Source organism: Poecilia reticulata, linkage group LG22 (genome assembly GCF_000633615.1).
Source record: "Poecilia reticulata strain Guanapo linkage group LG22, Guppy_female_1.0+MT, whole genome shotgun sequence".
In the NCBI taxonomy this organism is placed as follows: Eukaryota; Metazoa; Chordata; class Actinopteri; order Cyprinodontiformes; family Poeciliidae; genus Poecilia; species Poecilia reticulata.
Window position 1 is genome coordinate 13,949,527 of NC_024352.1, and position 15,018 is coordinate 13,964,544.

A 15,018-nucleotide genomic window follows, 5' to 3' on the forward strand; every position below is an offset into this window, starting at 1 on the left:
GTGGAGAACACATATCAATGCAGGATTTTTCTCTTTTGACTCAGAGCCCGAGGCGTCCATTGAGGCTCAGACTCTAATCCCCTGATTGCTGTGTTTAGGCCCGGCACGTCGCCGCTCCACGTCAAGGCGGCCACAGCTAACGACGAGCTAATGACACAACGATGACAAGCGGCGTTTGTAAACCCAATCAGTAGCTCCGGGTACGGCTGCCCGGTGATTAGGTTAATCAAACCTCATGTACGGCATGAATGAGCGGCCCTCCGTCTGCCTCTTGCGTCATCACGATGATTAAAGGGGAAAAGCTGCGTTCGAGTCAATGTGACACAAACTTTCTGCCAGGTTGGCTGTGTTAGCAGAACTAGCTGTCTTTCTAATGTTTTTATCAAATTCCAGAAAATAAGAGAACTGGATGTTCCTTGGCTAATAAAAGCGTTTATGTGCTTCGGTTCTGCAGAGAGGGAGTCCAGCAAGATTTTAGAAGACGGCAAAAGCTTTGAAATGTCCATTTCAGTGCCCAGATTTTAGCTGATTATTAGAGACGCTGCTGTTCAGTCACCCAGTGAGTAATTCTACCGGAGTAATCCATTGGGAAGCCATATGTTAACTTGGACCAGCTATTAGGATGAACTCAGATAGCACTTAGAGCTGAAAGAAACGTCATACTCGTCATGATGACATGCACTTCTCCTCTCTGACTCAGCATTAGCAAGCCTCCAACTCCTGTCTGTGTGCATGTGCCCCATATATGGCAATTAAATCATGTTCCTATGCCGTCAAACCTCTTGCATGAAAAAATAATAGTAGTGTGCTTTAAGAGGTGAGTAAAACTCAACATTTTTATAATAGCTTTTATTTCTATGCACACAAATTTCCAAGGAACACTGCACGTCCTATTCCCAAGAAAAATTGGTTAAGTTTGTTAGCACTCTATAAAAAAGGCAGCTCAAAAAACCAAAACTGTTTGAATTTGTATTTTTTTATATAAACTCAAATATTCTTTCACAATATGATCAAAAATGCCGTGAAACACACAACACATATTTTTTTGTGTCTAACATCTGTTTGGGGTTTGTACAACCATGTTTGATTATTGGATTAAGGTCCTTGGATTGAGGTGGCCAGTCCATAAAGTTAACCAAGGTGCTGCTGGAGTACTGGGGCGGTTGGGGTTGTCGTGTTATTGAAATACCCAAAACATGACAACATGATTTCCTCTTCAGCACAAGACAGCATGACCTCCTAAAGTGTTTTTGATGTATTTAAACTGATCCAGGATCCCCGGTTTGTCATAAATTGGCACAACAACAAAGATTATATGAGAAATAGACCCACACTTAATCCCAAGTATTCATATATTTGCAAATTTAAACTTAAATCATCTATTATGTTTCACTTAATCTAAGTTGGAGTCATGGGGGCACCGAATTATAAGTTTAAAACATCTTCTAAGTTAACCAAAATGTTTCTTCTGACTAGAAAAAAATACAAATGGAACAGTCCAATCAGACTCCTATGAATTATGGGGATTTTTTTTACTAATAAAATTATAACATTTAAGGTTAGAACATGACATCAGACCAATAAAAATACATTTTAATGTATAAATATGGGCTTATTCAACTTAATACAGTTGAATGAAAAATAACTGTAGTTTTTTTTTTATCTACCAGGGAATGACTAATATCTAGACATCTAATTTCTACCAAAACCGGCGTGTGATTTGGTAAGTGATGTCAGTCGGCTGTTTTTTTTGTTGTTGTTTTTTTTAACTGTACGTCTGCGCTCGTGACTGCTGCGTCCGTGAGAAAAGCAGACGGAGTGACCTCGCTGTAGACCGACGATACAGAAGGAGCGCAGGGGCCACTTCTGCTTAGGGGGAATCCCTGGCATGGTGTTTCCTACTGAGCCGATACAGAAGTGAGGCACGGCGCAGAAAATACGAGTCCTCTGAAGTTTACTTCAGGGCAAAAAAAAACCTGCGATCAATCTGTAAACACCGCAGAAAGCTGCCGTCGTACGACACAAAATAAATGAGAGACATAGAATTAGCATTTAAACAGGAAGTAGATTTGAATTAAAGCAGCTAGATTAAAACTGTTTATTATTCAGAGGGTTGTATGGGACTTCCTGTAATGGTGCTTTTAAGATGCTGCATCTGGCCACAAAACATACTTTGACACGTAGTCCTATATATTAAGGCTAACCGTCATTTTCGCTCGTCGGCTTCTGCGTGTGCTGGAAATTTTTGATCTCATGCATCAAACAGGGCTGATTTTTCCACCTGTTTGGATCAGCAAACCCTGCAAGCTAAAAGCAACACAGGGCTGTCTTTCAGCTGTAATTTCAACACTTTCCACCACTTCAGACTAACTCTGTGATTTTCTTTCAGTCGTAACATAAATGAGAATGATCAAATTTGCCAAAAAGGAAGGAACAATTAGGTGGCCCATTACTGACGCAGTTAGGCGCTCTGACGGTTATTTGTTCCCCCTGATGAGTAGTTGAACAGAGAACTGAAATCCCATTTTTGAAATGCCAGCTTCACAAAACAAGAAAAAAAAAACTATTAAAAAAAAATGTATTCTCTGCAGTTAAAATTATGTTTGAAGAGACAGGAGAAGTCCACCCCCACCCCAAAAAAAAAACAAAAACATGTTTTATTGGAGCGTCAACAATGTATGTAAACAAGTTGAGAAAAAAATTCTGGGAAAAAGCAGAATCGGAGAACATCTTGTATCCTGCAGAGCCTCGCATCCTATCATTATCTGCATTTTTCCTCCTCCGTAATTAGGTTCTTTCTTTATTGCTTATGGGAAGAAGGATCGGCTATAAGGATGTTTTGAGCATGATTAAAGTTAGTCATAATGAAGTGAAGATTCACTGCGAAAGATGTGAAAAACATGATTTTTTAATTCTTTGATGGTGACAGAATGGTGCCGTTAGATCTTAGCAAAATTTTCACACATAATAAATCCTCACTACCCTTGTCTCCAGTCAAAGACATAAATGATGTTGCTGTCTGCTATGTTTCGGTACATGTGGGATCTCCATAAGTTGAAGTCAATTTCTGTGCTAAGGACCAGCCCCATGCCTGCCCATTAAAGTAATTTGTGGGTTAGGATGCAGCTGTAATGTTCAAAACTAAAGTGCAAAGCAGTCGAGGTCGCTCTTGGTCATGTTTTGATTTTCCACCTTCTTGCAGCAGCAGAAATCATGTTAACAATGCAGGGAGGGGTCTAAACAAAACTTTTCTTTCTTCTTCTGAGTCACCCCCCCCCCCCCAAAAAAAAAACAAAGCAAACCTGTGATGAACCTTTTAAATTGTTTGACTTATTTTCATCTCTGCTGCAAATTGCCAGCATATTGAATTTGGTCGCTACATAATTTTAGGTCGATGCGTAAATTAGCTCACAATGATGCTTGTGTTTTTGCTACGGCCCTGGCTTTACCGCTTTATAGGCCCTGAGACCGTCCTGTGGTTTAGGGCGTAGGTTTGAAACGAAATGAAAAAAAAAATTAGTAAATCAAGATAGTGGCTTTACTTGAAATTAGTCATCTTTAATGGAAACCAAATGTATTTAAGTTAGTTTTTGGTATAAAATCCAATCGGTTTTATGCTAGAATTTTCTTACACTTAGATTGTTTTTGTAGCTGATAGTCCAGTAGACTTGGTTTGATTTGGGTCCAAAATTACAACATTTGGTAGATTTTCAGCTGTTTTGCTTCCACACTGCATTCTGTCAAACTAACCAAACACTTTGAAAAACAGCCCCCCCCCCACCATCTCAATCGCCTGCAGTGGTGCTATGCCAAGGTCTACTGAAGGAAACAACACTAAAACAATTGAAGAAGACATGAATGCAACTTCCTTCTTCACAAATGTATATAAAAATGGAGTGACGTCAGATTTTAGTGATTGTAGGATTTCACTTTTGCCACTGGTGAAAGACCACAAGCTATTTTCCCCTCTAGTGTTAGACTCGCATCACACATTGGTTTTGGTTGTATTTACCCAGAATGCCCTGCGCTACTGTTCACATCCTGCTTTTGGAGTGGTCTGTAAGAGTTTTATTGCACATTCACACCTGCAAACAAACTACAGTTTGATCAGAGCAGTTTAACGAGGACTGGTGTGAAAGCACCCATAGGTCTATCGGTCCTCACATTAACTCTGACTCGCTTCCTGTCCTCCTGAAGAAAAGCTCCCCGCAGCATAATGCTTCCACCACTGGGAACAATGTAGGCAGAGTGCAAGGTTTTATATTTATATTTTTAATTCTTTGATTTAAAACATGAATAAAATGTACAAATGTTTGTGGAGATAGTACAAGGGGTGTGAATACTTTTGCATTTGTATTTTCTCCAAAACAACATTTCCTGAAACTTAAAGAAGCTAAGTTCTGTACTTTTCTCCAGAAAAATGAAAAGGAAGTTATTTTTGTTGATTAATGTGGACGTCCAGTCCAACATGACCACACCAGGTCAGCGCTTATTTACTCCAGATGATTAGCCCAACGTTAGCTTCACCCTGGTTCTTCTCTAAATTTTTTCAGCTCCACTGTACATTGCAGCAGGATTATCCCCCCGCCCACATCTCCACTAACGTGTGCGCTTGTTGAAAGAAGCAGCTCGACCTTTCAGAGCAAGTCTTTTAATCAAAAGAAACCTTATTCGCCAATTCATTCTATCAGATCGGCAGCAGAAGAATTTGGGCAGTGTGGTCGCTCGCCGACCACCAGAAAATTATATTTACAACAACACTCTAACCTTGACCGCGCAGGATGGAGCTCGACGCTTTGAGCCAGAATCGGGCGGATCGGGCCAGGCTTGGGGATCAGTCGACCACATAATCAGTACACCCCTCTACCTCGAAGCCATCGCACTTGCAAACCCCTAAAAGTGTGTCCTATAAAGTTGTGTTGACAGGAGGTGGAAGCAGCGAGACGGACTGGAAAGTAAATAAGTACCCAGAAATACGTTTAGAGCCCTAATCAAGTCCAGAACCTTCTTTCTGTCCCATATGCCTTCAGAGTTTTATAAATACATATTATATTCTGCTAAATTGGAGACAGGGTTTCGCTGCTCTGTGGTCGTCATGAGTTTTCTATTATTTGCTTTCGCTTTAAAATATTGAAACTCTTTATATCTGGTTACAGCTTTCAGCCTGCTACGCCAGTCTTTTCATATTCGGGCCTCTCACTCAGCGGCGCTTTGAATGGACTCCAATCAGGCATGTTAATTCAACAGAAAAGAACAAAATCTTCTTCATATGACTTGGTAATAAATTCAGCAGAAGCAAGGCATGTGATCCCGCAAATTTTAAGGCATCTCTTTTGACGGAGCTACTGTGCAGGGGGCTTTTTTTAAATTATTATTATTTAAGTAAGCCGCTGAAAACACCATTTGAATCTTTTATCTCTGGTGACATTGATTCTTTCTGGTGAGGATGATATGCTGCCTTCCCTGCATTTGTGGAGCAAGCTCTTTGAAACTAACCTCGCTACTGTGCTGAGGATTTCTCTCACTGAAATTCTCGCTTCCATTCATTCAGCACAATAAGCCAAACACATAAAAATCCTTCTACTCTAATAAACTCGAGACCTTTTTTTAGTCTGCCACAAAAGGAAGCTGGCTCCAGAGCGTGTACCATGAATAAAAACAGCCTGCAGGGGGAACACTGCGGCCCTTCCAAGCAGATGGAAATGAGGTGACAGAAACCGAGCCAAGGATATGACCCTCCACAGAGGCCCAATCTCTGCTGCTAACAAACCAGGTTTTCCACCTGATGTAAATACTCCCAAACTAACCACAACCATAAATGTTACGACTCATTTTTCTTTCTATGGAGCCCGCGTCTTTATTCATTTAATTTCTTTCCAGAAACGCTGCTCTGCTTGAATTGTGTGAGGGTTAGCAGGTGTAGCCTCATTGTGGTTGTTATCAGCGAAGTGCAGCAGCTCCATGAGTCTGCATCAGATTAACACCTCGGCGAGGCGCAAGCATGTATGTCTCCTTCTGTTTCTCGCAACTCGCTAACTGTCAGACTTTTAGCTTTTTCTTGTGCTCAACAGAGTTAAACAGCACGAGAAAAGCACTGTCTGTTCCCTTGTGTGTATGCATGCGTGTGTGTGTTGTGCAGTTTTATTTGTGTGTAGTTGTGTGTGTCTCCCTGAGCTTTCAGCGGAGGACTGAGGTTTCTGAGGTGAGGCGTCCTCTAGCTTCTCACGCGAAGTGCATCTGATGTTGCACATCACACACTTAGATGTGTGCACTGTGAAACAGGTTGTGATATATAAAAGAATTACCAAAATAACACTGGAACAGCGATCGTTGTTTTTGTGCTGATAAAATTGATGCTTAATTTTCCTTTTTAGATTTTTTTTCTTTGGCTTTTTTGAAATTTGAGAGATACCGCTACATGAAAACAGAAAAGATCAAGATGGTTTTCAGAGTCTGTATTTGCACACGTGAATTTGATGTTGTGCTTGGTTTGTGCTTCCTGACTTCTGAGGAGCTGAGAACAGCGTTTCCATGAGCTTGATTTTTCTAAAACTGCTTCTATCCGCTTCAGCTTGCACCTAAAAAGGTCCAATTCCTTTGCATGTGTGACGCACCATTCTGAGTTGTTTTGCTTGCATGTGGTAGCCCCAGTTTAAATGCGCTCAGACTGAAGTGGATGTTTTAACATCTCTTGGCCTTTTTGTGTTCAGTTTCAGTCCCCTGGCTGCTGCGTGGATTTTAAAATAAAATTGCACATTCGCTATTGATTTTGGTCGCCGTTTTGAGCGCCCTGGCTCTTGTTTCCCTTTTTGACCCGCTGTCTGCAGTCCTGCCTTACATCTCGAAATCAAAATCAGATCCCCGCGAACAAAAGCGTGATAGACGGCACGCATGAAACCTGACATTGGTGGTGCGCTGATCTGATGAAGAAGGGCACAGATCCAGCAGATATAGAGGACGGGTGGTAGAAGGGGGGTGACTTGGAGCTGTGACATGAGGAAACTATAAATGCCTGCAGAAGCTGCGAGAACACTGGAACATCATCTGCTGTCACTGAGAGGATATCAGAGGATTGTTCTCACGTGAGGCACAGATGGGGAGTCTGACTGCGTGTATGTGTGAGGCTCCGGAGATTTTTAAGATAAACTCTGCAAACAATTATGAAGTGGTAGTGCTTCTCCTGTGGCTGTCTCTAATTAACACAGCTAAGTCCTTAATTGGGAAAGGACCTTTTTTTTTTATCCTCTGCTGTCTTTCTGTGGCTGAAAATGACTGAAGCCTCCAGCATAGATTAACAACTGAAGTGTCAACAATGCCCAGCATTTCTTTTTCTTGACATTTGTCACAGCCTTGCCAGTCTTTCTCCTCTTCTTCTTAACGTTGTTTGCGAGCAAAAGCTGTCTGATTGCAAATGCCATGGTAACAAATGGTTTCTTCATTAAGGACAGCCAAGTGCACTCACCTCACCGCAAAGACCAAAAGTACCTCCTGGAAGTCAGGCACTAATATGTTTTTCTTTTTCTTTCCTTTCCTTTCCCTATTCACTCTTTCATTGCATTGCCGTGTTCCAGTAAAGCAGCCAGTCACATGGAGCCTCTGAGCTCGTATTCTCGCAGAGAGTTTCACTTGATAATGAATGTCTGTGGTGAGAATCCCATTATGGAGCTACTCGATCAAGCCTACAGAAAACACAGAAGCTGAGAGGCCTTTATGGAACCATATCAGTCAAGTGCAAACCAGATCCTCTTTTTATTCTTTTTTTTTTTTTTGGTATAATCTGTCTCAGCACATTAGAGCAGTATGAGAAAAAGAAAAGAACAAGGACATGGATCAACTGTATAAACAAGTAGAGAGTGGGTTAGATGCGAGGCTGGGCTAGGGGCTCACCTCTAAGTAGGCTGCTGCTGTAGTTGGAGAAGGAGTCAAAGATGCTGTTGGATGCCATGACAGGACAGGACCGTGTCTCCAGTCTCCACCAACCTTTGGAAACAGTGGACGAAAGCAGAATTAAAACACAGAGTGAAACAGACGAGCACGGGAAGGAAGGCGAGCCTGAGAGGGTAAGAACTCCTGGAGCTCTGTTTGCAACCAAGAATCTTTGGGTTTTCTGACTACCACAGGAATCCCAAGCCACAAGCTTGCAGAGAGAGCAGCAGCATGTGCTAGCAGCAGCACCAGAACGTGTTTGAGCGAGAAATGCAAGAGAAAGAAGCAGCACTGAATTCTGAATGGCATTGGCGGTGCCGGAGCTCTCAGGTGTCCAGGTGTGGGAGGTGGACTCACCAGGGCTGGAGATGAGAGAAGGCGGGGGCCCACGCAACAGAGCGGTCTGTCACTCAGCAGGCCGACACTCCGAGGTTAACCCGCTTGTCTGACAGCGTGGTCTGCCACTTTTCTTTCTCTTCCTCGGCGGCGGTGGCCTGACTGGAGCTTCAGTGCTAGTAAAAGGCTACAAGCCACAGTCTCTCTGCATCCTCCTCGCCATCCTCCACACAGAGAGACAGACACACTCCCCTCCGTGAGTGGTGGAGCCCACGTCACATGTCACATGAGGTCACCGGGCCTCTCCCTCCCACCCTCTCCCTCCCTTCTTCTTCTTCTTCTTCTCCTGCTGTCTTTTGGCTTTTTTTTCAGTTTTTTTTTTTAGTTTTTGTTTTGTCCTGTACTTTCCACGCTTTGCAGACTTCCAGTACTTGCTCTCACTTTTCGTTGGTCGTCCGAAGTTTTGGAAACATCTTATTTTCCTTTGAGTACAAACCACACAGGGGCCTTCGCCGCTGTTGAATGTCCAGTAATTGTAGATGAACCAGTGAAGCAGTAAAATGTTATAAGCTCAGCACAGCAGAGATGAGAGGCACGAGATTGAAAGAAGCAGCTTTTGGAGACTAATCTGAACTACCCTGAACTTGTTGCTGTTGACAGTGTACGCATGTCCTGTGCTAGTTTTATGTTTGTCTGACTCACTGCACATCTGTGTTAGTAAGAACCGGTGGTTTTGGGCCCGCAAAACCTCCACCCTCACTTACCACTTGATAGTATCATAATCTTAGTCTCATCAGAAGCAGCTCTGCCTGTGCCTGGGTCTTTCCCCCTTTCTCTGAACGGTTACCTTCCAGTTTTCTCTTTTTCATTTGCTTTCAGCTATTTTGCCTTGATTGACTCTTGTATTCAGTATAAACCCAGTTAATGCAAAGTTCACATGGATTTACGTAGAAAAAAAAGTTTGCATTTCCTTAATGCCTTTTTTCTAAACTTCCATTTGCAAGTATTGAAGTATTTGCGGCCTACTGTAGCGTCTCGCACCGAATGAAAGTACAAAGTGAGCTAACCTGATTGTGGTTTTCACACTTTTTCATTTTCCAAATAGAATTTAAGAATGGAAAAGTGCTTCACTGACGACTTGGACTGCCAGCCAGTCTGCAGATGAGATACAAACAACTTTACTTCTTTTACAATCATTATTATTCTCATGCCAGTGACGACCAAAGTTTTCCAAGATGCACTGAAACAAAAAAGTCAGCTTAAGTCAATCAAATTAAGTGAGACGCGTTTCAGGGTGTAGAGACCGGGGATGGTTGGGAGCAGACGGCTCCACTGTCTCTGTTAATAGTTTAAATGCACAATTAAAATATTGTGGTGAGCAGGGGGCTCACCCTAGACAGAGATTGGGGAAGTTTCGTTTTGCAGCTTCATGCAGAATTTCTCCCTGAACACATTTTGTCTGAGTTCATGTGGCAATTATCATTAACTCATCCGATCAGTTGCAGCTTCACTAATTAAGCAAGAAGGTCACTGAAGTGCAAATTAAACTCCTAATCTAATGGAAAGAGATGGAACAATCCAGTTAAACAGGCATGATACCTTCTGAAAATTTTGACTTTTTTCCAACTATTTCTATTTTATTTTACATTTCTGTGATAAATGAACACAAAAAAGTACAGAAGTCTGACACAGAAAGAAAATAATGTACTTTTTTTGTTTTTTGTTTGTTTTGTTTTTTTAACCATTTTTTTACTACAAAAATCTGAGATCTTATGTGTTTATATTAAGTAGAACCGACTTTTGCTTACAGTCTAAGGCAGGGGTGTCAAACTCCAGTCCTGAAGGGCCGCTGTCCTGCAGTTTTTAGATGTGCCACAGGTACAAAACACCTGAATCAAATTGCTTAATTACCTCCTTCTTGTGTAGGTAAGTTCTCCAGAGCCTTGCTAATGACCTAATTATTTTATTCAGGTGTGGTGCAGCAGAGGCACATCTAAAAGTTGCAGGACACCGGCCCTCGAGGACTGGAGTCACACCCCTGGTCTAAGGTAAATTTCTTGTATTTACCTCAAATATCTCTTTGCATTCACCATGACTGGATTCATTATTTGCACCTGCTGGGGGAAAAAGCATCTCAGTTTAGGGCTGCGACTCTCATAGCAAATTGCATGTAGAGCAAAATGTTTAAGTCTTATTTGACCAGAGCATCCATTTCCAGGTTTGACGCTCCTAAACGCCCTATAAAACATTAAATTATGTCATTTATTGGATTTTTTTTTTCTTGCAACAATTTCGTTTTTCTTGTGATTTACAATAAAGTCTAGATTTGTGGAGAGTGAGGCTAATTATTGTCTTACTGACAGACTCTTCCTCCTGAGCTGTGGCTCTTTGGTGCTTGATGTCTGAATGTAGTTTGTTTGGACTTTATATAGCGATATCAGATTAAAGATAGCTTAGTGTGCACGCCTTACTGTGTGGATGAGGAGTAGCTGCATCACATAAACTCCTAATTAAAAACATTGAAGTTACTGAAATACAAAATGGCTTCAAGGGTTTGATTCATTTTGCAGTGTACTATCAGCATTTTAAATCCTTTTACAGCTTTTTCACTTTGCCTTGTTTTGCAATTCAATGTTAACTTGCAAACACTACATTTCGTTAAAAATATCAGCAGCAAAATGAAAACTCTTCTAAAGATTTGACTTGCAGCATTCCAATATTAAGCCATTAAAGAAAAGAAAAACGTTTACTTCAGGATTTCCTCACGAGTCATTTGGTAACAGTCCTATTGCTCAACATTTACACAGAAATTATGGATGTGTGGGGCGACAAACATGCTGCCAGAGTTACTTTCATTTTGCTGTGTGAAGCCGACTGTCCTCCTAAACTACACATATGTACGTGTGTGCGTGTCTGGGTTCATGTCTGTTTGTGTGAGAGCTCTCAAATCACTGGCATTTGCAGACCTGTGGTCTCCACACTTCCCTTCTCCTTTCTCCTGTCTCTTAGTGACACAGTGACCACGTCTGGCTGTGGGACAACAGACCCAAACCACCGTCTGGTCACTCATGTGACCCAGTGCTTTCCCTAGAAACCTGCATGTGTGCAGATGCATAGGTTTTTTGGTTCTGTTTCCCCTGCCATTGTGTATGGACGTCGGTCCGCGTTGCACTCTGCTAATTGTTGGACTGAAGCTTTGTTTGTTTGTGTGTGTATGTATGCCATGTGTAAATCCATGTGTGTGTTGGAGAACGAGAGAGAAAGAGGCGAGAGCTCGCTCTTCTTCCTGGTAGCCCGCACTGCCCTGTAAATGAGCAGTTGCCGTTGAGTTAGGCGGCAACGCGGGCTAAATGACACGGCGCGTCAGCGAGTGTGGCCGAACGCTGAGGCCACAGCCGCGGCCCCAGGGCTTTTATCAGTCCGTCCACGAGGCCACTACGGGCCTCTGACTTAACCTCACACATAGCGAGGCTTCCTTTTCTAACACCTCCGCTGCCTCTTGACATGGCCTCGTCCCATGGCCTGCCAGCCTGGGGACAGATTACAGCTCAGAGAAACAGAGGGCAGAAGGAGCTCCTCGCGAGGCCAGAGTCGCAGGGATTTTAACCTCAGGCAGTCTTTCAAACCATCTGCAAGTTTGTTTTTACGACCAAAAATACTAAACATGAAGAAAATGCTCGAGAGAAGCCAGCATGTTGTTGTTTTTATGAATTTGTGCAACTAAGACAGGCTATTTAGTATTAGTTTTCATCTAAAGGTTCTCTTAAAAGTACTCTCGTCCTGGGAACATTCCGGGTTTCTTCCTTTATTGTGACACATCCTGTATTATTAGAGTGAAAAACAGGCATAAACAAATGTAAAGAAGAAACTAAAAAATACACAAAATCACACCCTTAAAATGAAACTTCATTAGCCCTCCTGTGGTCTTAGCGCGAAGCTCAGGAGGAAAGCGGAAAATGTCATGGTTGGACAGTGGAGATGCAGAGGGTTGTCCCGTCAGACCATCAATTTCCCAAAACACACACAAAAAAAACTCAGAAAAGCACACATGGGGTCAGTACGACCCCCGCCAGACTGTGCACAAAGTAAGAAACTTGTAGGGTTTAAATGATCCCTTCTCTTAAGACTGCGGGAGGATTAAAGCACATCTTGATTTAATGTCAGCTTCTGGTTTTTTTTGAGGACATCTCTTGCCCTCAGCCATCCCCTTCAAGTGACTGCACAGATTCTCTGTCAGGTTTGTTTCTGGAGCCATCCCAAAGCTTTACTCGTCTTCAGGTGAAGTCATTATTTTAGTTGTACTACTAGTATTTCTGAGTGCTGAAAAGCAAATCCTTCTTCACATTCAGCTTCCTTACCGTCTGCTGACAGATTTGGGTCAAAACCAACTGGAATTTGTTGGTCATGCTTTCAACCATCTTGATAAAAACCCTAGTTCAATCCGAAGAAATGTGGCCACTGAGCCTGAGGGTGCCACCACTGTGTTTCACGGTGGGAATGAGGGGCTTTTTTTGGTTGGTGTTTTATCTACAAAGCTTTTAGAATCATAAATCAAAAGTTCCCATTTATTTACTTCTGACTGTTTTCCTGGAAGATTTGGAAGGTTTTTCCTGCAACCCTACTTGTTAATATGTCATCACATGAACCCAAATAACCCAAGCTTCCCTGACCAATTTCTCTCTGTTTTGATCTACTTGTTTGGGCTTTTATTTATTTTGGGGGTCTTTTTTGCTCCATTTAGTTTCCTTTCAATTACGGATAATGTATTTAATGCACCTTAGCACATATTATTGTTCATATATAATACTTTGGTTATTTTTTTTGGCCCCCTCTACCAAATAATACCTTTTCAAAATGATACTTCGATGCTTAATAATCATTTGGAAAATTAAACTATCAGGTATCCAGCTACTGAAATTTGTTGTGTTTTTTTTAGTTGACTTATGAGGGAATTGGGTCACATTAAAGACAGGAAAAATTTGGAAATGATTTCTTGTGGTCAAAATTTTAAAAGTCTAAAAAAAAACTTGGAATTTGAACAGTGTAGAGCCACTAAACGTGGTAAATATCTTTCTCTTTTTTAGCTGTTTCCCAAGGCATGAATCTTTAGTTTTAATGTCAGTTTTCATATATTTGTTCCCCTGTGGAAACAAAGACGTATCTGGATTCTCAACAAAGGATAGTGGAAAAGCTAAATAAATATAACACTGTCCCACAATATTGTGCAAGAATTGGCTATGTTGCTGTTTAGTCCAAACTTGATATTTGAAGAAAGCACTGGAGTCAAGGCCTTTTACTCAGTGTGTTTTCCCTCTTTTGTCTAGGTAAACATCTGCTTCATGTTTTGAAATGTATCTCATTGCTTTGCACTGCCCATGACCGTGAGGGGAAAATAGTCTGAAGATCATTGTGGCCGTCTTTTCACTAAATCCTTCTTTTTTTTTTTCTTTCCCCTGCCCAGGCCTTGTTTATCAAGCCCCTGTATTTAAGCTTAATATAACTCCTGTTTTGCTGAGAAAACTGTGGTGGTTTAATCACTGTCAGTGGTCCTACGCCTTTCGGGCGTGGCTCGAGAAGCAAAAAGGACCCAGTGCGGTCGTGCGTCCAGCTGCAAAGGGGCTTATTTTGTGGTCTAAAAATTGCAGGCTTCCCCATATGTTCCCCATAAACGTGGAATGCAGCGTGGGACTTGAGGAGGTTTTTATAATGAAGTGGCCGTCATTGCATCAAACACCAGGGTCCTGCCTGCCTCCAGCATACGGCCATGGGAGCCTTTTTCCTTAGACTGTGTGCAGTCCTGACTCCTCATTCACACCTCATACTGGGGGGGGGGATTCATCTAATTCAGTCAGAGTAAATTCATTGTGTTCATTTCCATTACCGGATTCTCAAACACTCATCGTTTGCTGTGATATGATGTCATAAGAGGTTTCTACTGGAAATTCCTGAGGATTTCATTTCTAAGGGGAAGTTTTGCACGAGAGGATTTGGAAACGTCCTCATTCAGGCTGTGAATAAAATTATTTTAAAACAGTCTAAAGAGATCGCAAGTAAACAGCAGCTGTGCGCACTGTTACCAACTCGGCAACAATCTGTGTGTCTACATGTGCGCTTTGGTTTGTGTTTTTATTGTCAGTGAGACACTCCCAGATGCAGTGGTTTTTAGCATGCAGTATCACCGTTGGAAGTGATCACCGGGCCCATTATTTATTTATTGGCTCCAGCAGACATGGAGACTGTGGTAACCACACTGAAAGGAGGGGAGCGTGGGCCCCTCGTTACCACACACACACACACACGCAGGCAGAATCCCGGAGATCCTGAGTGGTGTGACATGGAAACGGGACAGAAAAGGAGAAGTTTTGTCACTGTTATGTGTGGATATTGTGGGAATTTCTGAAATTTGTAAACGTCCATAGCAGTATTCACTCAGACAGACAAAATTGAAGCTTGTGACTGAGTGCACACCACCATGACAGCAGCGGTTGAAGGATGACTGGCTCATTTCAGGTGGTTTTGTAGTTTTGGCACCTGCCTCGTCTCCATCAGAGAGAAATGTTTACAGGTAGTAAACTCTCCATCCGACCCCCTTCACCCCAGAGCTTCCTGTTATTCAGAAACCGTGCCAACACAAAGACGCAGCATCCAGCTTTTTTTTTACAGCAGGTTAATTATAAACCCCTCAAACAGCTGCTGGCATCAGCTGAGCAGACTAATTGCGCCATTACTGCCTGTCAAACTCGCTCTCCTGTTTAT

At 42.1% G+C, this 15,018-nt stretch overlaps 1 protein-coding gene across 1 annotated transcript in view; it reads right to left on the minus strand.

Moving 5' to 3' along the window:
* The window catches only part of runx3 (RUNX family transcription factor 3), a 54,472-nt gene extending 45,994 nt beyond the window's left edge, over positions 1-8,478 (minus strand). Inside the window, exons 1-2 of the mRNA XM_008399599.2 lie at positions 8,284-8,478; positions 7,888-7,980 (exon numbers count right to left, since the gene is read on the minus strand). Coding sequence (XP_008397821.1) covers positions 7,888-7,945 — 58 coding nt within the window. The 5' untranslated portion in view covers positions 7,946-7,980; positions 8,284-8,478. The remainder of the gene's footprint in view (positions 1-7,887; positions 7,981-8,283) is intronic.
* Positions 8,479-15,018: the final 6,540 nt, after the last annotated feature.